We start from the raw sequence: 23486 nt of genomic DNA on the forward strand, positions 1-23486 counted from the left end.
CCCAGAACGGAGGCCTCGAAGCTCAGGCCTGGGTGCTATTTTGTGAGAGCATGTGGCCCAGGGGGCAGGAGTGAGGGACGGGAGAGAGGCAGACCCACCCTTGCTGCTGGAGGAAATAGGCCAGACATCAGAAGGGCCACGGGGGGGGGGGGGGTCATGTGGGACTTCTCAGTTGGCGCGTCGCAGCCTGTGGATAAATCATGAGATGAGCTCAGAGCTCTGGGGTTTTCTTCCTAACCTTGCTGAGGTATAGTTGACAGGGAAAGTGGTGTATTCTTAGGGTATGCAGCATGGTGGCCCAAGACACACATATATTGTGAAATGACTATCGTGATCAAGCTGTCTTAACACACCATCACCTCACGCAGTCACCCCTGCATGTGCGGGCAAACATGCACACGTGTGTGTGCAGAGAACACTGAAGACCTATTATTCTCTCAGCAAGTTTCAAGTATACAGTACAGTACTGCTGACCACAATCACTGTGCCATTCATGGTATCCCTGAACTTAATCTTCATACGACTGAAAGTTTGTCCTTTTGACCAACCTCTCCCCATTTCCACACTCTGAGCCCCGTTCTGCTGTTTCTACAAGTTCCAATCTTTCAGATCCCACCTAGAAGTGGGATCATGCCATATTTGTCTTTTTCTAACTTAGGGAGTCTCGGTAAGCCTTTTAAAAGGAAGCAAAATATCAGAGGGAACATCACATGTATTAAGAGTAAATATTGTTCTAAGATTTTATTTTTCTTAAATAATCTCTACACCCAACATGGGGCTTGAACTCACAACCCCAAGATCAAGAGTTGCGTGCTCCACCGACTGAGCCCATCGGACGCCCCAAGAGTAAATATTGTTTTGCGAAATTTGAAGTTTACATATATGCATACATGCACACACACTTTACATGCATACGTACACACATACATGTGCATACACGCATACCTACATGCATGGATTCTCGTGTGTATGGGTAAGAAAGGTTGCTGAACAGTATATCTAACATGAACCTATTTGTGTATGTGTTTTAAGGAAAATGTAAATATGCTTTGAATGCATTAAAGTTCTGAGAAGGTACACAAGGGGATAAGGAAGCTGATGTTGATGGGGTATGGAGCCATTCTCCCCACACTTCACTTTCTTGGTTTGATTTTTCTTCTGGGAGTCTGTTTAGTTTTACACGATGTAGTCCTTTTACATTTAGTGTGATTTCTAATATATTTGGCTTAGAATCTACCATTTCCATTTCCCTAGCTGATCTCTATAACTTTTTCTTGCCTCGTTCCATGTTCTTTTCCCTCTCAGGCATTCTTTTATACTGATCTGTATTTTGAAATTCACCCCCTTTTTAGCGGACTCATTATATTCTCTCCCAGTCTTGTGGTTGCTTCAATAAAGATGACAACATGCATCCTTGACTTACCAAGTCTCATGTAAATAATACCTTTCCCTTTTATCGGATAATAAAAGAACCTTAAAATGCTTTAAATACATTCCCCCAGCTTGTGTACTCTCCTTTTATTTTGATTTCCTGAGAACACCCTTACTCCATCCTTATTCTTAGTGGATATGTTCGCTGTGTACGAAATTCTAGCTTGATGGTTACTTTCTTTCAGCGTTATGACAATACTCTGTTGTCTTTTGGCTTCTGTGAGCCTCGTTGTTCCTTTAAAGGTAATTTGTCTTCTTTCTCTGCTTGCTTTTAGGACCTCTGTGTGTTTGGTTTTCAGTAGACTTATGGCGGTGTGCCTCCATGTGGTTTTCTCTGGATTTACCCTACGTGGGTGGCATTTGTAGATCTTTTTGAACCTTGGTCTGATCTGTCATGAGTCTTAGAAAATTTTCAGTTTGTCTCTAAATATTGCTTCTGCTCCAGTCTCTCTCCTGTGCTTCTGGACTCTGTTTCTGCATACATTAGACTCCAACACTTCCCATTGTCTCTTACATTCTTTTCTGTGATTTCCACCCTTCCTCTATGCTTCATTCTGGATGTTTTCTTTCATTCCTTCACTAAATGAATTCTGTCCTCAGCGGGGTCCAACCTGCTGTGGAATCTGTCTGTTCAATTCTTCATTTCAGCCACTGGGTTTCTCACTTCTAGCTCTTCCATTTGGTTTCAGCCCTTATCCTCTATTTCCTTGACTACATTCAGCAGATTTTTCTTGAAACCTGTATCTGGTAACTCCAGTTTCTAAGTCTTCTACGAGTCTGTTTTTATTGTCTATCTCTTCCGTTTTTTTTTTTAAAAGATTTATGTATTTATTTGAGAGAGAGGGAGAGACAGAGAGTATAAACTGGGTGAAGAGCAGTGGGAGAGGAAGAGAGAGAATCCACAAGCGTAGAGCCTGATGGAGGGGTTGATCTCCTGACCCAAGATCATGACCTGAGCAGAAACCAAGAGTTGGCTGCTCAGCCAATGGAGTGACCCAGGTGCCCCTTTGTCTCTTGGGTTTTAATCACATTGCCATGTATCTGATTTGTCTAAAAATCAAGGTGTTTAAATTTTTCTTTAAAAATCTATTTTTAGTGGTGCCTGGATGGCTCAGTGGGCTAAAGCCTCTGCCTTCGGCTCAGGTCATGATCCCGGGGTCCTGGGATCGAGCCCCGCATCTGCTTCTCTGCTCGGTGGGAGCCTGCTACTTCTTCTCTTTTTGCCTGCCTTGCTGCCTGCTTGTGATCTCCGTCTTTCAAATTAAAAATAAAAAAATCTTAAAAAAAATCTATTTTTAATAGGCTTTCCTGAGGTATAACTGACATACATTGTACCGCACATGATTCAAATAGATGACTTAGAAGTTGCGATCTACACGTATACCTGGGAAACCGTCGCCCCGGTCCGGAGGGTGCGTCCCCTGCTCCCAGGTTCCCTCTTCCCACTTCTCCCCTCCTCCCTGCCAGGCAGCCCGCGATCTGCTTTCTGTTAACACAGTCTCTGTTTTCTACAATTTTATATAAATGGACTCATATAGTATGGACTCCTTTTTTGGTCCGAATTTTCTCAGAGTATAATTATTTCCAGATTCACCCGTGTCGTCGCGCGGATCAGTCGCTGATTTCTGTGTGTGGCTGAATAGTTGTCCCGTCGCACGGACTTCCATCGTATCCTACCGTGCCTTTTTTAATCTGTTCTCCTATTAGTGGACGCTGGGGTTGTTTCCAGTGTTTGTCCGCTACAAATAAAGCTGTTATGAACATTCATGTACAAGCGTTTGTACAGACATATGCTTTCATTTCTCCCGGGTAAACACCTAGGCGTGGAATGGCTGGAGCATATGGTAGAACTAGGCTTAACATCCCAGGCAAACTGGTTGCACCATTTTACGATTCTGCCAGCAACGCGTGAGAGTTCCAGTTTGTTACAGAGTCATCAATACTTGGTCGGTCTTTCCAGTTTGAGCCGTCCTACAGACGTGCGGTGACATCTTCGGGTTTCAACTGGTAGTTCCCTCTGACTAATGATGGCGAAGGTATTTGTGTGTGCTTATTTGTCTTCCTTATATCTTTTTTGGGGTAAAGTGTCTTTTCAGAATGTTGGCCCATTTGAAGAATGGGGGTTGTTTTCTTAGTATTGAGTTGTTAGAGTTTTGTACATATTCTATCAGTTTTTTATCAAATATATGCTTGGCAAATATATTCTGTCTGTGGCTTGTCTTTCTCTCTCTCTCTTTTTTTTAAAAGATTTTTTTCATTTATTTGGCACAGAGAGAGAGAGATCACAAGTAGGCAGAGCGGCAGGCAGAGAGAGAGGGGGAAGCAGGCTCCCCACCGAGCAGGGAGCCTGAAGCGGGGCTCGATCCCAGGACTCTGGGATCATGACCTGAGCTGAAGGCAGCCACTTAACTGACTGAGCCACCCAAGGCGCCCCTTGTCTTTTTCTTAATAGCTTCGTTCAAAGAGCAAAGTTCATTTTAATGAAGTCCACTGTCTTAAGGTCTTAAGGATTATGCTTCTGGTGTTGCATCTAAGAAATCTTTGTGTAACCCAAGCTCACTAAGGATTTTTCCCCTGTGCTTTCTTCTGTAATTTTTATGGTTTTACATTTCACATTTAAGTCTATGGTCCATTTTGAATTAACTTTTATGTATGATATGGTAGAGATTGAAGTTCTAATTCTTTTCCCTTTTTTGCACATGGGTACGCAATGTTCTGTGACCGTCGGTTGAAAAAACTACCCTTTCTCCACTGAAATGTCTTTGCACCTTTGTCAAAAATCAATTGACCGTGCGCGTGTGGGTCTATTTCTGGACTCTGTTCTTCTGCATTGATCTCTCTGCCTGTCTTGATGCCAGTCGCACACCGGCTTGATTCCTGTAGTTTTAAAATAAGTCTTGAAATCAGGTAATATAAATCTGCCTGCTTTCTTCTTTTTCAAAGTTGTTTCTTCCAAGCCTGCTGGGGTTTTGATTGGGATTTCATTGTTTTTTTGTTGTGTTTTGGAGTTCTGGAAAATGAATATAAGAAGGTGTAAAATAGGGGCACTTGAGTGGCTCAGTGGGTTAAAGCCTCTGCCTTTGGCTCAGGTCATGATTTCAGGCTCCTTGGATCGAGCCCCACATCCGGCTCTCTGTTCAGCGGGGAGCCTGCTACCTCCCCCTACCCTCTCTGCCTGCCTCTCTGCCTACTTGTGATCTCTCTGTCAAATAAATAAATAAAATCTTAAAAAAAAAAAAAAAGTGTAAAATAGTTTGGGGCCGATGCCTTCTTCCTCTGGCGAGGATTTCACTTTCTTAGCCTGTGTTTGGGGCTACAGCAGTCTTGGATCACAGAGTCAGTGATAGGGATTAAGACTACTTAAAACCGATGAAAAAGCTTATTAAAAAGCCCCTGGGGCGACTGGATGGCTCCGTCAAGCCTCTGTCTCTTAGTTTCGGCTCAAGTCCTGTTCTCAGGGTCCTGGGATCTAGCTCCGTGTCAGGCTCTGCACTCAGTGCGGAGTCTGCCGGAGTCTCTCTCTCCCTCTGCCCCTCCTGCTTGTGCTGCCGCTCACTCTCCAAAATGAACAGATAAAAACAAGACACCCCCCCCCCACACACACACACAAACACACAGATTCAGCCTCTGTCTGGGCTTCTCTAGGTCTGGCACAGCCTTTTTCTTCCAGCGTGGGTTTCCTCAGAGTTCCAACCCACAGCGTGTGGTTTTCATCAGGGTCCCCCCTCGGCAGACCTCCCCGAACCCTCACTTGTCCTCCAGCTCTACGAGGCGACCAGAAGCTCAGTCTCCGTGATGCTGACCCAGGACCCAGCAGGTGCCTCGCAGGGGGGAAGCGCTGACCCCAGCCCCGGCCTCCGCGATCTCTCGGCCTTGTAATTCTTCCAGCTTTGTTAGATGTGCACTACCTTCACAGAAATTGTGCTGTTTCCCCATCGCTCCTGGTGGTTCTCAGAGGCAGGACCCATCTGCAGTACCCAGTACACCCTTACCCACAGAGGAAGGCCTCCTTGTGAAAAACGTATACAGTTGGAATTTCAGCATGGGAATTGGTCCTTACTTTCATGTCCATGGATAAGGTTCTTCAAAAGCTGTGATTTATAGACTGAACCTGGGCCGAAGCTCCTTGTTATCCAACCTCATGGCTAGCCAGCAGAACGGGGAGAACCTGGCTGCTTTTTTCCTGACCTGTTGGTCTGCTCCGGACTAGCCCTGAGAAAACCGCTCCCTGCCCCAGCCTCCTCTGGGATCTTGAAGTTCCTTTCTTGTCCGTGTATCCCTTCCTCTCTCCTGTGAGTCTCAAAAGGCCCCAAAAAGTAGAACCCAGTGGCAGACCCCATGCTTACCCCTAATGAGGACCTACACTGCCCACAGCTCCTGGCTCAGGGCTCTGGCCATGGGGTCAGACGGGTGCCCCAGGCGGAGCTGTCTCTTCGTCTACGCTCTGCCTCCCATTGTCTGGATGTGGGACTAGAGTCTGGAGGGGCTGAGCCTTTTCTACTTTGGGGGGTTTTCGCTCACGGGTGTCCTTCTTAAAGACCAGGACTCCGTCTTGTCCCAGCTCTGCTCCCAGCCGTGAGCTCAGTGCCAGCACCTGGCAAGTGGTTAATAAAAATGAGCTACATGGATGGGGGGAGGGGGAGAAGGGACGGTGGACGGAGGGACGGAGGCATGGACGAGATGATCTCGCCCCACAGCTCCTCGGGTGGCCTTGGAGATCACCAGCGCTTCAGCGGGTGGAACAGCCCCGATTGGAGGCATTTGCATATGGGTCCCCCTAGGGTTTCTTTACAAAGAAGACATTTCCATGGCTAAAAATTGTCTAGTCCGACCTCTGCAACTCGCAGATGAAGAGAATGAGGACCAGAGAGGGGAGGGGCCTGGCCCGGGGTCACGCAGCTGGCTGAAGGCCGACCGAAGGGCCGCCCCACGTTTTCCGACTTCCAGACCGGGGTGTTTCCGCGGGCAGCTCTGCCTCCCACGGTTGGGGCGAGGCTCCCACCGCTCCCCGTCCTCTTGCAGGGGAAGGAGAAGTTCCTGGGCATCCTGAACAAATACATGGAGATCCACGGCACCGTGTACTATGAGAGCCAGCGGCCCCCCGAGGTCCCGGCCTTCGTGAAGAACCACGGCCTCTTGCCACAGCCCGAGTTCCAGCAGCTGCTGCGCAAGGCCAAAGTGAGCCCCGCGCCCTCACCGTCCTCCCCCAAGCCTGGCGCCAGACGCCAAGGAGGTCGCCCTACGTGCCCCACCCCTCCCCCCCGCCAATGCCTGCCACTGAGGCTCGTGGCCCCTTCCACGGGCAGACCTGCTCCAGCATGTTCTCCTACCCTGAGCCTCACTCCCAGCCCTCCTGGGGCTGGAGCAGAGCTGGAGTTGCTCACCCAGGAGGGACCTGGGCAGGGCCAGCAGAGCCGAGGCTCAGCAGGAGGGAAGAGGAAGCGGGCTGCCCGGTGGACTCCTGGGCCCGGCCCAGCTTTCAGAACCGCTGAAGGGCTGGCAGGGCCGGCTGAGGGCGTGTCTCACCTGGAGTTGCACGGGGCTGCTAGTTCTGCTTCTGGAAGTCCTCCGCGGTGTTCCTGGAGCTGCAGCTCCGGGCATGGTGGGGCGTGACTCTGCTGCGGGGCCCCGAGGGGTCAGCTGAGGCTGGAGAGGCCTGCGGCCAGCGTTCAGGTCCGCTCCTGATCCAGCCCTAGCCCTTTCCTCCGGCTTCCTGGGTGCGTGCGTATGGGTGTTGGGGCAGGGGGAGAGGCTTTGTGCAGTGAGCGATCTGAACCACCTGACGCAGCAGCCCGGCATTCGGAGTCGTTTCCTGACTGCTTTCCAGGCGCCAGCCCTGCGAGCACTTCTGGCAGGAGTTTGGTGCTGAATAACCGCTTTTAGGATGAGTAAAGTCCTCTGAGTTCAGCGGTAGGTGTGGGTCTGAAGCCTTCTGAGCTTGAGACCTTCACTCTTCTCCCTTCCGCTCCAGAATCACAGTCGGCTGGAGCAGGCAGAGGCCCCTGATATTACTTAATCAGACCTTTTCGTTTCACAAATGGGGAAACTGAGGCCCGAGAGAGGAGGGGCCTGCCATGGCACCCTGCCGGTCTGGGCAGTCTTTCCTGCCCTGGCTGCCTCTTGTGAATGTCCCAGGCCTGGCTTCCTGGGGCTCTGGCGCCAGCCTTCCCCGACCGTCGCGCCATTTTCCTTCCTCAGCTCTTCATAGGCTTCGGCTTCCCTTACGAGGGCCCCGCGCCCCTGGAGGCCATCGCCAACGGCTGTGTCTTCCTCCAGTCCCGCTTCAGCCCACCCCACAGCTCCCTCAACCACGAGTTCTTCCGAGGCAAGCCCACCTCCAGAGAGGTGAGTGGGGAGGGTCTGAGTCCATGGAAGGGGGAGACAGGCAGGGGGGAAGGGATGGGGGGACGAGGTGGGTGGGGGCGCCTGCCCTGAGCGCGGGCCGGCCTGGCAGGCGCAGGGAGAAGCTGCTGCTCTCTCCGCCCGGCCAGGTGTTCTCCCAGCACCCGTATGCAGAGAACTTCATTGGCAAGCCCCACGTGTGGACTGTCGACTACAATAACTCAGAGGAGTTCGAAGCAGCCATCAAGGCCATCATGAGAACGCAGGTGAGGCTCAGATCCAGTCAGGAGTCGTATAAGCCACTGCTGGGGATCTTCGCTATAATTCGAAAAAGAGGCCTCTCTCGGTGAATTCAGATTCTCAGGCCTGGGTTGGCATACTTGACAGGGGGGCCCCACTTACCAGCTTGCGTGTGGGGGTCGGGGGAGGGAGAGGCAGGGAAATACCTTTGTGCCGTGAGCGACCTGCACAACCTTACGTGGCAGCCCTGGATCCAGAATCATTTATTAAGCACCTTTGGAGGCTAAGCCCCATGGGCACTCCTTAGCACAAGTTAGATGCTGAGTAAATGTATCCAGAGTTAGTGCGTGGAGGTTCTTGGGACTCTGCTGCTGGTGTGCGTCTGTGGCCTTTTGGCTGCGTATCTCAAACCATGTGTGTGCGTACAGGTCATCTGGCGATCTTGTTAAAATGAAGGCTCAGAATTCAGCAGGTCTGGGGTGCGGCTGAAATCCTGCGTTTCTCTGTAGCTCTGGGGTGGTACCAGGCCTAGGACCACCCTTTAAGTAGCAAGGGGAAGAACTTCCTGGGTTTCCTTAAGCAGGTATGTGAGCGTCGGCAGGTGCAGGTGTGTGGGTGGGGAGAGGGTGAGGAGGGGCTGGTGCGGCTTGTCTCCTCGGCAGGCCCTTCTGTGGCTTCTGATGGCCCCTTGTGCTCTTCCGGCTCCTTCATTTGGGAAAGGGAACAGACCATGCAGACGGCGCTCTGCTTGCCACAATCCCTCTGGAGCTGCCTCTTGCTGTAGCTCGGACATGAGGCTGAACAAAAATAACCAGCCCTGCGGGTGCCCCCTTTCTTGCCCAAGCCCATGTTCAGGGAGTGTGTCCTCCCGGGGAGGGGGGTATGCACCGCTCAGGGTGAACTTCTGGGTCTGGGGCAGACCTGGAGAGCCTTGGTCTCGGCTGGGCTGCCACACGTGAGTGACCTGATAGGCTCCTTCTGCAAGGGAGAGCCCACGCCCTGGGGGAGGCCACAGCTAGCCAGCGTGTCTGCTGCCCCAGGGGAGCTGGGGGCACTGTCAGGCTCACAGGCAGAGACTAGCAGGGATAGACACCCTGCAGGGGGACTTATGGGCTTTACTTTGAGCCCAGAGCCCCTGCCTGGTTGTCCTGACCCTGAGGCAGGCTTGCATTTGTTCCTAACAGCTCCCCTGCATTCTCTATCACTCAGTCCCACTCGGAACCCCCAGCCTGGGCCCCCACCCCTGCAGATGTCCCCAGAAAATCCGGACCTACCTCGTCTGCTCCCTTCCTGCCCTGACCACACCCTCATCCTTCCGTCCTTCTGTCCGGGCTGAGGGTTTGTCTAGCTAAGTGCCCAGAAGAACATTGCTGTGTCAGAGCCTCCCCCCGTCTTTAGCTGTGATGGACAGGGACATGGCCAGGTTGGCCTGCGGAGTGGCTGAGCCCCCTGGACACCCCCCCCCCCGAGTGGTGGGGGGTGCCCTCCACTCCTTCAGCATCAGCTTGAGCAAATCTCTACTGTGAGTTCCTCCAGGTCACCGACTGTCTTAGACTGGGTTTCTGCCGGCGGTGACCCCGAGTCACAAGCCATTTATTTGGGAAGTGATCCCAGCTAGGAGGGTCCTGGAGTGACAAAGTGAGATGCTGTGTTACAGAGCAGGTCACCCTCGCCAGTGGCACCTGGCGCTCAGGGCTGGCGGGGACGGATGGGGCCGGTCACATCCCAGATTGTCCTACCTGAGGATTGAATAAACCCAGGCATTTATCCTCAGCTCCATCCATCACTGGCAGAGGGCTGCACCTGGGGTCCCTTGCTGAGCTGAACAAGGGGCTCTCCGGGTGGCCTTGGTCCAGGAGAAAGAAGTCACCATCCCCAGCTTGGGGACCCTTGCTGAGCCCCAAGCACACAGCACTGAACGTCCCAGGTGGACACTGCATCGGAAGGCCCCCAGCAAGGCAGATGGCTACCGGGAGGGACCCCCCCCCACCCCATATGCTGCTCTGGCTCCTTCTGCCCCCCACTGAAGAGCAAACATCCGAAGCTTCTGTCCCAGGGGACCAGGATGGGGTGGAGGGTTGGGGGGTGGATGGGAGACTAGCAAGGCTTCTGCCCACCCCCAAAGCTCAGGTCTGGCCCAACAGATCTCAGCAAGATCTGTCCCTGAGCTGAAGGAGCAAGATACCTGGTCCCATGGGGAGCATGTTCCAGCCTCAGAACACAACGGGGCTGCGGAGGGGCTGCAAGGGAGAGTGCGTGTGCCTTCGCTCATTCTTTCTGGTCTGATGCACGAGAAGTTACTGACAGTGGCTGCCCTGGGGACAGGCCTGGGTGTCTGGGTGGGAGGAAACGTACTTTTCATTGATTTTCATTCTGATGTTTTTTCTCCATGAACATCTGTTTAATTTTGTTCATTAGTTACTCTAAAAATGACAGTAATGAAAGGGTCAAGGAACCAAGGTTTTGCAAGTCTGCCAGGCTGAGACGTGTAGATGGGCCCAGCCCGCCCGCCCGCTGCCTTCAGCCCCTTCAGGGCTCCCGCGCTTCCTCCTGGGCAGTTTACCCCGTTACCCAAGAGTCACCTAGGAGGTCATTAAAATGCGGGTTCTGGGCCTGTCTTCTGATTTTTAAAGATTTTTTTCTGAAAGAGAGAGCACGAGGGTGGGGGGGTAGAAGCAGTTTCCCCGCTGAGCAAGGAGCCCCATGCGGGACTCGATTCCAGGACCCCGGGATTATGACCTGAACCGAAGGCAGGTGCTTAACCCACTGAGCCACGCAAGCGCCGGCCCTTCCTGTCTTCTGATCTTAAAGGACGGGTGTGGCCTTGGCGTCTGCATTTTCAACAAGCAGCCTAGGCTGCTCTCTTAATCCTATTTTAGAGAACTGATTGAGGGCCCCCGTCAGGGGTCACGGCTAGCTCTGCAAGTCCTGGGGCCTTTCAGTGGGGAGAGGGAGGAGAAGGACGGGGCACAGAGAGGAGCTGGGAGAGACCCGCTGTCCCCCGCTCAGGGGTAGGTGGCTTTGCCGCGTCTCTGCTGGAGAGGGGTTAGGCCAGCCCACGCACCCCCCCCCCGCCCCGACTCATGACAGCGCGGGGCCGGCACCTGCCAGCCCAGCACCTGCCACCCGGCAAGACTGATTACTGTGCACACCTGTAACTGGGCCTAATGAGGCTAATTTCCAGGCAGGCTGGCTCCTCCGGCGGGGATTCGTGGCAGGTGGGACGCGGCTGGCTGATGGGATGTGGGCTTCAAAGCCCGGAGGGGGACATGGGGGAGGCAGTCAGTGGGGTGGGGAGGTGCCGTGGAGCAGGCAGAGTGACATTTGGAGGGACACTCTCTCCTCTGAGGGGTTATCTATAACCAGGCCTGGAAGTCGTGTACCCCAGAGGTGTTCAAGGGTCAAGGGCACCGAGGTCGGGAGCCAGCGGTGCACAGTGCAGGGCTGGAAAGGCCACCCACGGGCTGGGCTGAGCAGTGGTGGCCGGATGCAGGACCTGGGGTTCTCTGGGAAGGGGGACCCGCCCTCGGGTTAAGAATGGCCGCTCACAGTGGGAACTGGGGACAAAGCCACGGGGCTAGGCTCTCATCCTAAGAATCTTCTGGTGGCCGGAACCCATTTCAAGGGGAGCCTCTCCCCAGCCTGAGGGTCAGGGATGCCCCAAGGCATAGGATGGGCCTAGGATGGGCCTAGGATGGGCCTCCAGCCCTTCAAAGTGGGGTCTGCAAGAAGCAGGACCTGCCTGGCACACCTGGCTGGGCCTCTGATGCTGCGGGCTCTGCAGAGGGGGAGGGCGGCCACGCCCACTTGGGCACAAGTGTTAGTCACACCCCCTGGGCTGCTGGTAGGAAAAGGACATGAGTCGGGATTGGGCTGGACCGGGGCGGGGTGGGGGGGCGCCCCCACGCATAGCACGTGCATACAGATACGTACACACAGCACATCCGTACACACAGACATAGATACAGGGTATAAAGGCACATGCATGCACAACACGTTCGCACATGTACACACGTGCACACGTGTATACACACACACACGCCCGTGCTCTGGGGAGAAGGGAGGGCAAAGGCCCAGTCCGAGTCGGGCGGGTCACCCCTGCGTCCCTGTCCAGCTGCGGGTTTCCTCCCCGGTGGCTGTGTGCCGGGCAGGGTAAACGGGGAGGGGTTGGTCGGGTAAGAAGAGTGCAGAGGAGGTAGGGTAGCCGCTCACAGCAGGTGGACGCCCCCTTTCACACGTCTCCCCCCAGCTCCTCCAGCCACCGGCTCCACGAGGCGGCCTGTGGCTCCCAGCCATTCCCAGCGCCGGCGGCCGTGTAACTGTCTGTGGCCTCTGCTGGGGGCACATGTCTCGGGTCCTGCCAGGTGCCTGGCCTGGGCAGGAAGACTTACAGATTCATCTCATTCAATCCGCGGGGAGATGCCCATGTGTTCCTTTTCATGAAGAGTCTACGTTCTGGGCAGCTCATGGGCAGAGCTGGAGATGCTGCTTCCTGAGCACCTACTCTAGCAGACTCTATGCCTGGCAGTGGGCTCAATGGTAGATGAGCCAAAGTCCAGTTCTCAAGGGACCTGTAACCCGGGAGACACGAGGGTTAAATCAGAAACAGTGACACAGGTGCTGGAGGAGTTCTCGGGTATCCAGTAACAGGGGTGTGGCTGCAGGGACGGCTTCCTGGAGGAGGTGTCACCTAAGTGGGGGACAGGGGGCATCCATCTGGTTGGCTGTGGGAAGAGCAGGCATCATAGCCCCGGGGAGGGGGGAGGTGGGAGCTGAGCTTTAGGGGAAGCAGAGGGTGGCTAGGAAGGGGGCAGGAGGGAGTGGGATGACCCCTAGGGCCACTGGAGGGTGTACCAGGGGTCCAAGTGGAGGGGCCGGGTAGGGGTGACAGACTCCCTAGGCACACCAGATTTCTGCCTCCAATGCTGAGCATGACCGGCCCCCAACAGCCCGGCCGAGGGGGACCCGGGGCGCCTCCCGCCCCATGTGTTGCCCATCTCTCCTACAGGTAGACCCCTACCTGCCCTACGAGTACACCTGTGAGGGGATGCTGGAACGAATCCATGCCTACATACAGCACCAAGTAGGTGGGCCCTCTGCTCTCTGCTCCAGGAATGACGGGCGATACCCCCAACCCCATCAGACCAGAGGAGGGGGCCTAGCCAACTCCACTGTCCGAGGAAGCACTCTCCCCCGGGGCTCTGTGCCCCATAAACTCCCGCTCCCCTCCACCTGTTTCCATTCCCGTGGAGACGCCTGGCCTGGCGGTGGGGCTGGAGGTGGAGGGCGGTCCTGCTCTGCTCCTGCTTGCAGACCAGGCCTAGGGGGCGGGGAGGGCGCTGGGTCACTAATCTAGGAGCAGCCCCAACCACAGCACGGAAACGACAAGACTTATTTTGATAAAGAAGTTGCTTAGAAGTTTGGTAGGTATGGGAGGCCCCTGTTCCTTCCACCTCCAGGGATGAGCAGTGAGACTGGGGTGGGGTGAGGGCTCCGCTGGGAACCCAGGGGGAGGGGTCGCCGGAGAAGCCCCACCTGCCCCTCCCTGCCAGCGGATCTCAGGCTCTTCCAGGCCTGGGGCTTCAGGGGCCGATGGCTGGGCCGCGGGGCTCCGTGTGGGCTGTTTCCTAACTACTTGATATTCAGCCTGTGGCCTGTGTCTGTACCTTGTCCCCAACCTCAAGGGCTGGAGAGCGGTTCTAGACCATTGCTTTACAGTCAGGAAAACTGAAAACCCCCGGCAGGGAGGTCTGGGTGGGATCAGAGCCAGAACCCGGGATCTGAGCCCCCCGCCAGCCGCAGGGATGCCATCGTGAAGCCCCCGGATACACTTGCCGGGCCCCGCAGGTGCTTCCTGGAGCTGACCCCTGCAAGGAGAGCCCCTCCGGCCGGCCCCGGCGCCCCTCTGCAGCTAGGGCATGGGGGCCTCAGTGTAGAAACTCTGCGCCTGACTTAGCGGGGTCCGCAGCGAGGCCGCGCAGGGCAGGTGGCTCTTGGGCTGGCCTGAGTCCAAGTCCTGCCTCTGCCCTCCAGCGGTGAGGCCCTGCGCAGGTGGCCTCTCTGAGCCTCCGCTTCCTCCCAGCCCCTCGCCCCGTAAGGTAGCTGGAGATACGCTAGTGCACTCCCGGGGGGCTGCTTCGAGGAACAGACGGCATCACGCGCGCAGGCTTCCCGGCTTTCGGTCGGCTCCCAGCGCGTCCTGACTGCTCTCGGGGGCCCCGTCAGCCAGCGGCGTCCGGGCCCCTTTCCCGGCTGACCTGGCTTTCCTCCTGCCAGGACTTCTGTGCGGCCTCAGGGCCTGCCCCAGCAGCGGCCCAAGCCCCACCCAGCCCCTTCGTTCTGGCCCCCAACGCCACCCATCTGGAGTGGGCCCAGAATGCCAGCTCGGCCCCCGGGGCCTGGCCCCCCGCACACTCCCTCCGGGCCTGGCTGGCCGCTGCTGGGAGGGCGTGCACGGACGCGTGCCTGGACCGCGGGCTGATTTGCGAGCCGACCTTCTTCCCCTTCCTCAACAGCCAGGACGCCTTCCAGAAGTAAGTGAGACCCCCCTGGCCCCCCGCCCGCCTACCTGGGCCGGCCCAGCCTTACCCACCCGCAGCCTCTCACCCTGCTGCGGCCCTGCCTACAGCCCTGCCGGCGGTGGGGGCTTCACGCTCCCCCAGGAGTCAGGAAGAACCCAGAAGGGACCCTGTGGGCAGGAGTCCGTGTCACGGACTCAGCCCTCGCTGGTCCCTCCCTGAGCCTCTGCCTAGCCTGTCCCGGCATCTTCTCGGCCCAGGGCTCCTCCCAGCGGGTCAGCCTGCAGCCCCGGCCAGGCCTCCTCCCTCACAGCCGGGAGAAGGAGCTGCAGTCCAGAGTTCGCCCTGGTGCCCCCTAGAAGCTTCTTCCCTGCTTGGGGATGGGATGGGCCAGGGAGGGCAGGGGGCGGCCCCAGGCTGCGGCCATGACCGATGCCCACGGCGCCCGTCCAGGCTGCAGGTGCCCTGTGACAGCACCGAGTCGGAGATGAACCACCTGTACCCAGCCTTCGCCCAGCCCGGCCGCGAGTGCTTCCTGCAGAAGGAGCCCCTGCTCTTCAGCTGCGCGGGCTCCAGCACCAAGTACCACCGGCTGTGTCCCTGCCGAGACTTCCGCAAGGGCCAGGTGGCCTTGTGCCGGGACTGTCTGTGAGGCCGCCCGGCCGCCTGGCTCCCGGCCGCAGGAGGAAGCACCAGCAGATTCTGAGCTCCAGCGACGGGCCCTCCCCGCGACACCCCGGCACTGGGGCTTCGTTCCTTGGCCGAGAAGCGGGCAGAGCGGACTCGTGCACGGGGCTAGGGGCGGGCCACGTGCCCACCCCAGGCAGGCTCCTCGACGTCGCCCCGGGACTCACGGCAGCATCGTGGCCAGGCAGCTGTGGGATTGGTCAGAGAGCCCTGGGGCAGGAGCAGGTGGTTGGAGGCCCCTTGCTTTGTGCAAGGCCAATTCTGGACCAGACTGAGGGCCCTGGGGATGGGGACTCAGAATGTCTGTAGAGGGAGCAGGGCAAGGTGCCTGATGGCTCACCGAAGGGTCCAGGGGGTGGGGAGTGATGCGTGGGGGTCAGTCTTGTCCCTCTGTGGTTGTTCGGGTATGGACAAAAGGGACAGGGACTGGAGGACCCTCTCAGCCCCACCCCTCCTGCCTTCGCAGTCTCCCCCCTCCCTTCCATACTTAGGGGGGCACAGTGGGAGTGGGGGGCCACCTAGCCCCTGGGTTGAACTCTTTCCTCCCCTGCTCGGTCCAGCTCTCTCCACTCGGGCTGCTCCCGAAACTCATCTTGGCATGACTGCGATTCCAGGATTTGTCCCCGGAACCTGCGTCCCCGCCCCAGCAGGCTCTGGACGCTGCCCCCATCCCCCCAGGCATCCCGTGTAGGCAAAGGCTTGGGATGGAGCTTCGGCCCCATGGCCTGCCCAGCCCAGGTCCTGGCGTCCCAGACCCACTAGCCCCCAGGTAGCCCCCACCCCCCCGATGCTGCCCGTCCCCACCTCCAGCTTCCTCCAGCCTCAAACCATCATCTCTCTGTGGCGTGTCTGCCCCGGCCCCAGGAGGCCCCCCTCCCCTGCTCCTCATGCCCAGAGCCCCGCCTGACTCAGCGGGTCAGGCCTTCAGAGACACTGCCACCCCATCCTGTCTTATAATCCCACCGCCCTCCCCAGGCAACCCCCTCCCCCAGGCCTGCCCCTCCGCCCTGCCAGGGAGACAGCGCAGGCCCTGAGAGCTGGGCGAGGGGAGGGCTGAGGCAGGGACCCTCCCACCAAGACCCCTCTCTGGGCCTGGGTGGCCCCTTCGGCCGCAGAAACTCAGTGGTCACCAAGGACCTGACCTGTTGGGGGAAAGCAATAGAGACACTCTTTTCTCTCTCTCTTTTTTTAAAGATTTATTTCTTGAAATAATAAATATTTTATTGGGATGTGAGGTGCAGAGGACATGTGTGCTGTTTTCTATCTTTTCCTGGGCCGCCGCGGGTTGGGGGGGCGGCTATCTTGGGGACCCCGGTCCCTGCTGCATATTGTCCCTTGGCATGCACGGGATGCCTGGGTCAGGCTGCCCAAGGGCTGTGCCTGCGAGCCACCAGCCACCCCTGGCGCCATGGTTCCAGGGACCCTGCTGGACGAGCTGGGCTGTCCCCCCGTTCTGTTCCCCTCGGGCTGGCCTCTGTGAGGTCAGAGAGCACAAATGCATTTTGATAAGAGCCTGAGCTAGGTCAGGGTGAATCCTCGCCAACGCTTACCGGGCGCTGACTGTCCTTCGGACACCGGGCTGAGAGCTGGACACACAATGTGTCATTTTATGCGTTCGGCCGTCCTATCAGGTAGGCACCGTTGTATCCCCTCTACAGTGGAGAAAACGGAGGCACAGAGAATTTAAGCAACTTACCCAAAGACACACAGCTTATAAGCAGTGAGGTGGGGTAGGGGGTCATTTCGGAGTTGCCGTGAGGATCAAATGACCCGACAGGGTGACAGCCCAGCCTGGGGTCCCATCTGCAGCCTCACAGACAGTGCTCTGGGACCCTCTGTGAGCCGGGACTTCCTTCAGTCTGGGCTCCTGCGCGCGAAGCCCCTGCAGCCCGGGGTCTGGAGCACGTGGCACCACTCAGTGTTGCATCTATTTTTAATTGATTTTTCATCTGCAGCTCCCTGACGGCATCCGACGCCGAGCATCTTGTCACAGGCTTACTTGCCATCTGCAAGTCCCCTGTGAGGGGTCTCTGCCGGTCTTCCCCGCAGCTCTTAATCAGCTGCTGGTTTCTTATTGTTGGGTTTTCAGTGTTCTTGGCATAGGGGCCTACTTCTGAATCCTGGCGGGCTTTGAACTCAGCTGGGGTGGGGGCTGGTAGGGGGAGAAGCAGAAGCAGACCCCAGATGCCTGGGGGAGGCTGAGGGTTCTCTGTCCTGACCTCCTGCACCGGCGCCAGTCCCCGCTTCTTCAGCGCGCTGCCCCCCACCCACCGCGGAACAGCGGAGGAGAGAACAGGGCCAGGCCGGCCTCTCGCCCACCTTGCAAGGTGACGTCACCCTCCCCCACCCCTCCCGGCTTACAGGGGACATAACAGGTCCCATGAAGCCCCTCACCAGCCTGCGGTTGGGGTTAGCCTCTGGAATCATCTGGGGAGCTCTGGCACCCCCACATCCAGGCTGCCCCCAGCCCCGTGAAACTGACAGCTCAGAGCAAGGCCCGGCTGCTGAGGTTTTAAAAAGCTCTCCTCCAGGTGTTTCTACTGAGCATCCCATATGAGCCACTGGGCTGACATCCAGACGGGGTAGCTGCTCTCTGCTCCCCAACCTCCCGGCTCAGCTCTCAGAGGGTCTGATCAGGGTGAGGACCTGCTAAGCATTTGAAACCCTGCCCCTCCCTTCGCCTCTGTGGCCCAGGACCCACCAGCCGGGAATGAGAAGGGAGGAGGCCGGGTCTAGCCTAGGGCAAAGCAGGCACAGAGGCCTCAGCGGACTCCAAGACAGTCCCCAGTTCAAGGGGAGGAGACAGCACTGGGGCTGGGAGGCTGTTGACTATCACCCTTCCCCGGAACTGGGGAGGCTGGAGGGCGGCGGAGGAGGCAGGTGTTAGGAGTGAGTCAGACAGTTAGGGAGTCAGGGCCAGGGTCCCAATAGGAAATGCGGAGTCAGGACAGCTAGGAAGGAACAGCACAGGCGTCCTGCTTTACAGCTTAGTGGGGACCGCACTGACGTTCTGCTTTGCAGCCTTTGCAGAAATGACTTCTGCAAAACGTCCTAAAATAAGACCATTAAGCACAAAACCATTTTTCAATATCACAGGCAAGGAGCAGGTAAGACCTAAGCCCCCAGATGTTAGCAAAAAAAAAGACCATTAGCACGTGGACGCGAACCTAATACATAGAGAAATAACGTGACCAGAGCCCTGGCTGGCACGACTCAGCCAATTGCTTAAGAAAGTTCTGCAAAAGAGTTCATAAAAACCCCTAAACTTAGAAACTGGGGGGGCAACCCACTCGGGTCCCCCTCCCTCTCTGGGAGCTTTGTCCTCTCCGCTCGATAAACCCTGCTTAGCCGCCCACCGCTCTTCGTCCGGTCTGCCTCTTCGTTCTTGGAGCAGTGTGACCAAGAACCATGAGCACTCGGGGGGCAGAAATCCTGTAACCCCGGGTCCCCTCTGGTCTCTGCGGAGACCTGGGAGGCATTGCCAATTTGGTTTCTTCTCTTGGTCACCAAGATACCCTCTTAGCTGGGGCTGTGCCGGGCAGGGCTGGAGCAGAGGGGCCAGAACTGGTGGATTCGCGCCCCCTGTGTCCTGGCACCGCCGCTGCCCTGCTTCTCTTTGGCTACCTCCAGCCCCCGCCTGCTGCTGCGGGGCCGCCCAACTGCAGCTGCGGTTCTGCTGTGTGAAATGAGGGAACCGACCCTGGGCCCCCGTGGAGTTGAGGAGGAAACCGGGCGAGGCAGGTCCTGGCCCGAGTGCACGGAGGGAGATGAAGCAGGCGTGAGGGGCTGGGGGAGGCTGGGCTGTGCGGTTGGGGCCCCCTCCAGGTTCCAGGAGCTCCTCACCCCTTCCCGGCAGGTGGGCAACAGGCTCCCGGCCGCTGCCCAGACCCAACGCCAGATATTCTGACCCCCCAGGCCTGGAACCAATACGGAAGGGGTCAGATTTCTGCTGCCTTTAAGAATCATCAGAAGAAGGAGGGAACCACCAGCCCAGAGGCCTGAGCTGAGCGTCCCCAGGGTCGTGAGCTGAATGCCTCCCCTGCCCCCTGCTCCCCGCCCCTGCCAGGCTGTTGGCCCCCCCGGGGATGGGCCCGGAGCCCAACTTCCCAGGTGGATTCTGGGACTGTCACCCTCCCGTTGATTCAGCCTTAGATCACCTCCCTCTGACTCGGCTAAAAATAGCCCAGCCCCGATTTTTGCACAGATCTGAATATTGGGCTCAAGAGGCTCGTGATGCTGGAGAAACAGTGCGGCTGGTTCTTCCCATGTTGAGGATGAAGTGAGCAGAACAGAGGCCACGTGCTTCCCCGGTCAACTCTCTGCTGCCAGCACCGGCTCTGGCCGCCCAGGCCTGGCCACCAGCCACTTCCTCCTTGCAGACTCTCTGTCGGGGTCCCCAGGGCTGGCGTGGGCTTGGGCATTTATTTGGCTTTGGGAGTTTCAGGCTGGGGCAAGGTGGTGACAGCTCCCCGGGAGTACACAGGACACCCAGGATACCCCCTACCCTTGCCTGAGGTCCCCCTCGATCCCTTAGGATGCCTCACCTGTGCCCACCCCATTCTGGGATCCTCGGAAGATAGGAGAGGAGGGGCAGGTAGAGGTTGTGACTTCCCAAGCTTATCTACAGCCGGATCTGGGTCTCATTTCCCATCTTGTTCTTTCTCCCCATCAGTCATTCAGTCATTCAGTCATTCAGCAAACATTCCCCCAGCACAAGGGTTTGCTGTGACGCTAGACCCAGGGGGTGCAAAGTCTCCCATCCAGAGCCTCTGTTTTGAGCGCCAGTGGCCAGCCTGGGCCTGCTGGGGTTCACTGGGCCTCCTGAATCTGAGAACCTTTCTTATTTACCAATTCTGGAAACACCTCGGCCTGCACATCTGCACATCTCCGTATTTCTCCTCTTCCACCAAAATGGAGCAGCCTCCTCGCCTCACTGTTCAGGAACTCAGTATGTCTTCTGCTTTCCGGTTCCACAAGGCTGTAGTCCGCAAGGGTCTTGGTTCTCTGTCCCCATTTTCAAGGCCACACCCCTCATCCCCATGGAAGAATCAACATCCAAACCCCTGTTCCCAGGGCCTCCACGGCCGGGTTCACATGCTCACCACCTGGCTTTCAAGTGTCTGGTTTCGGTCGGGCCTCTGGGGGTGCCCCTCCTTCCTGTAAGCCCAGCTCTGCCTTCCCCTGGACACTACCATTTGTGGTGTTTATTTTCCGGTGTTTTGTAAAGAAGAACTTTCCGTGGGGCACGTGGCTGGCTCGGTTGGTAGAGTATACGACTCTCGATCTCAGGGTTGTGAGTTCAAGCCCCATGTTGGGGGTAGGGATTACTTAAAAATAAAATCTTAAAAAAAAAAAAGAAAGAAAGAAAGAAAGCAAGAAAGCTTTCCAGTTACCTAGGCTGAGCGGGGATTAAGCTGGCAACCTTCCACGGAGGGGGGGTGGCGCTTACATTTAAAAAGTGGCTTCTCTCGTGGAAAAAAGGCAAGCACATGCACACACACACACACTAACTTGGGCCTTGGAATTAGCCAGCCCTGGGGTCAAACCCTGTTTTTGGCACTGGTCACTAGCTGCGACCCTGAGCAGTCAACCGGTCTGGGTTTTAGCCCATCAGGTAGGTAAGTGCAGAAAATACGTATGAGTACTAACTTCCTATCGCTGTATAACAAGTGGACACAAACTCAGTGTCATAAAACAACACGAATATATTATTTCATTAGGATTATATATTAATTTTCAGTCCAAGTCCAAAACAGGCCTCAGGTATAAAACAAGATGTCAGGGACGCCTGGGTGGCTCAGTTGGTTAAGCGGCTGCCTTCGGCTCAGGTCATGATCCCAGCGTCCTGGGATCGAGTCCCACATCGGGCTCCTTGCTGAGCAAGGAGCCTGCTTCTCCCTCTGCCTCTGCCTGCCATTCTGTCTGCCTGTGCTCGCTCTTTCCCCCTCTCTCTCTCTGATAAATAAATAAAATCTTTAAAAAAAAAAATTGTTAAAAATAAATAAATAAATAAATAAATAAAACAAGATGTCAGCAGCGACCCTTCTGGAAACTCTGGGGGAGACTCCATGTCCTGCCTATTCCACCCGCTAGGGGCCACCTGCTTGCCTTGGCTTATGGCCCCTTCCTCCATCTTCAAAGCTGACAGTGGCGGGTCGACTCTTTCTCACATCTCGTCACTCTGACGCTGACCCTCCTGCCTCCTCCTTCTATGTACAAGACCCCCGTGGTTACATCATACCACCAGGTAATCCTGGATGACCTCCCTACTTTCAGGTCAGCTGATGAACAACTTAAATTCTGCAACCCCAATTCTTCCCTACCATGTGTATCAGTCTGGGTTCTCCAGAGAAACAGGTGTGTATACATATAGATGACTACACATACATAGAAAGAGAAAGATTTATTTTAAGAAATTGGCTCACGTGCTTACAGAGAACGTACAAAAATCTACAGCTGGAGACCCAGGGAAGAGCTGATGTTGTAGTTCAAGTCTGAAGGCCATCCGCTGGCAGGATTTCTTGTCTCAGGGGAGAATAGTCTTTTGCTCTACTCAAGTCTTCAACTGATTGGACTAGGCCCACCCACACCCTGGAGGGCAATCAGCTTTACTCAAAGTCTACCTGTTGAAATGTTAATCTCATCCAAAAACAGCCTCATAGAAACATCCAGATTAAAGTTTGACTGCCTGTCTGGACACTGTGGCCCAGTAAAATTGACCCACAAAATTAACCATTGCATAATCTAACATAACATATTCACAGGTTCCAGGAATTAGGATATGGACATCTTTGGGCGTGGGGGGGGGGCACTATTCTGATGACCATAACTACCCCTGTACTAGGTTCTCTAGAGAAACAGAACTAATAAAATAGGAAAAAATATATACGTAATTTATTATACGTAGAATATATGTATTTATTGTAACTGACTCCCGTGATTGAGGGGACTGCCAGGAGGGCCAATGGTATAGTGTCTGAGTCCAAAGGCCTGACAACCATGTGAGTGTAAGTTTGATTCAAAACCCAATAGACTCAAGACCCAAGAAGAGGCAACATTTCGGTTCAAGTCTAAAGGCAGAAAAAGACCAGTCTCCCAGCTCAAGGCAGTCAATCAGGAGGGGTTCCCCACTAACTCACAGAAGGCTCAGCCTTTCTGTTCTTTTCGGGTCCTCAACCGATTAGATGAGGCCCCCCTGCATTGGGAGAGAGCCATTTGCTTTACTCCATCTACCAATTCAAATGTCAAATGTCTCCTCCACGAAGGGGCAGGACAAAGCCCCTGGTGCCAAGTTCAGACACGTGGTCCCTGTGTGCGTGCTGAGGACAAAGGGATGTTTTCCCATCTTAGAGCCAACGCCCTGTGCTCCTTCTCTAGCCAGTGACGGTGATTCCTTCACTCATTGAGCAAATGTTTATTGAGAACCTACTAGGCGTTGAGCACTGTTCTGGGAATACGACTGTGCACAGAACAAGGTGCCTGATGGTAGAACACAGACAATAAACTGATAGTTAAGATCTGTTACAGGGAAAATCTCTAGCAAGGAGGAGAGGGGCATGGGTATAGGGTTATGAGAAGACCTCCCCCTGGGATGACATTTGGGCCAGAAGCTCAAGGAAGTGAGCCAAAAAGAAGAGCATCCCAAGTAGAAGGAACAGCCTGTGCAAAGGCCCTGAGGCAGTTAATTGCAAGATGGTGGAAAGAAACTAGCGTGTTTGCAGCAGAGCCAGAGAGAGGGAGAAGAGTGATCAGACCCCGTTGTCTCTACAGACCACCTGAAATCCCAGCTGCGTGCTGGCCCTGGACTAGACCCTTGAGATACAGAGATGGAGTCCTATATGGAGAGGCATTTGAATGGCAGGGAGAAATGCTGTGATAGAACCCTCGCCAAGGCTTCTGACGACCGGTCAGTTGGGGGGCCGCGCCCTACGATCCTGGGCATCCGAGGCTTGAACAAGGACAGGTGGGGCCTGGAGAACCCTCCCTCTACATCTCCTACCTCTCCAGCAGCCCCCACGGTCCGTCTGGGACGCACCGCCCCCTGGGGATTGCCTCCATCTCTCTCCAGCCGGGTCCTCGGCCCGCTTTCCTGGCTACGTCCGTCTTATTCTTCTCCTGTCGAGGCCTCTGGGGAAAACCTGCTACAGGAGGCCGTGAGTCACTCGGGATGATGTCTGCACCCCTTCCCTTCTCTCAGGGGAAAGGATGGAATTCGCAGGAGACGTGGGGATACCAGGGCCCCTCCCTGGTATCAGCCACGAGACTGTG

General features: G+C 55.9%; 1 protein-coding gene across 3 annotated transcripts in view; it reads left to right on the forward strand.

Moving 5' to 3' along the window:
- The window catches only part of MGAT5B (alpha-1,6-mannosylglycoprotein 6-beta-N-acetylglucosaminyltransferase B), a 65080-nt gene extending 48631 nt beyond the window's left edge, over positions 1–16449 (forward strand). For all 3 annotated transcript variants that reach the window (XM_082705316.1, XM_082705315.1, XM_082705317.1), the window contains 6 exons: positions 6454–6609; positions 7630–7776; positions 7923–8039; positions 13022–13096; positions 14290–14546; positions 14985–16449. In XM_082705316.1, the coding sequence (XP_082561442.1) occupies positions 6454–6609; positions 7630–7776; positions 7923–8039; positions 13022–13096; positions 14290–14546; positions 14985–15183 (951 nt within the window). In that variant the 3' untranslated portion in view covers positions 15184–16449. The remainder of the gene's footprint in view (positions 1–6453; positions 6610–7629; positions 7777–7922; positions 8040–13021; positions 13097–14289; positions 14547–14984) is intronic.
- Positions 16450–23486: the final 7037 nt, after the last annotated feature.

This window comes from Mustela nivalis (assembly GCF_964662115.1).
Source record: "Mustela nivalis genome assembly, chromosome: 17".
Classification (NCBI taxonomy): Eukaryota; Metazoa; Chordata; class Mammalia; order Carnivora; family Mustelidae; genus Mustela; species Mustela nivalis.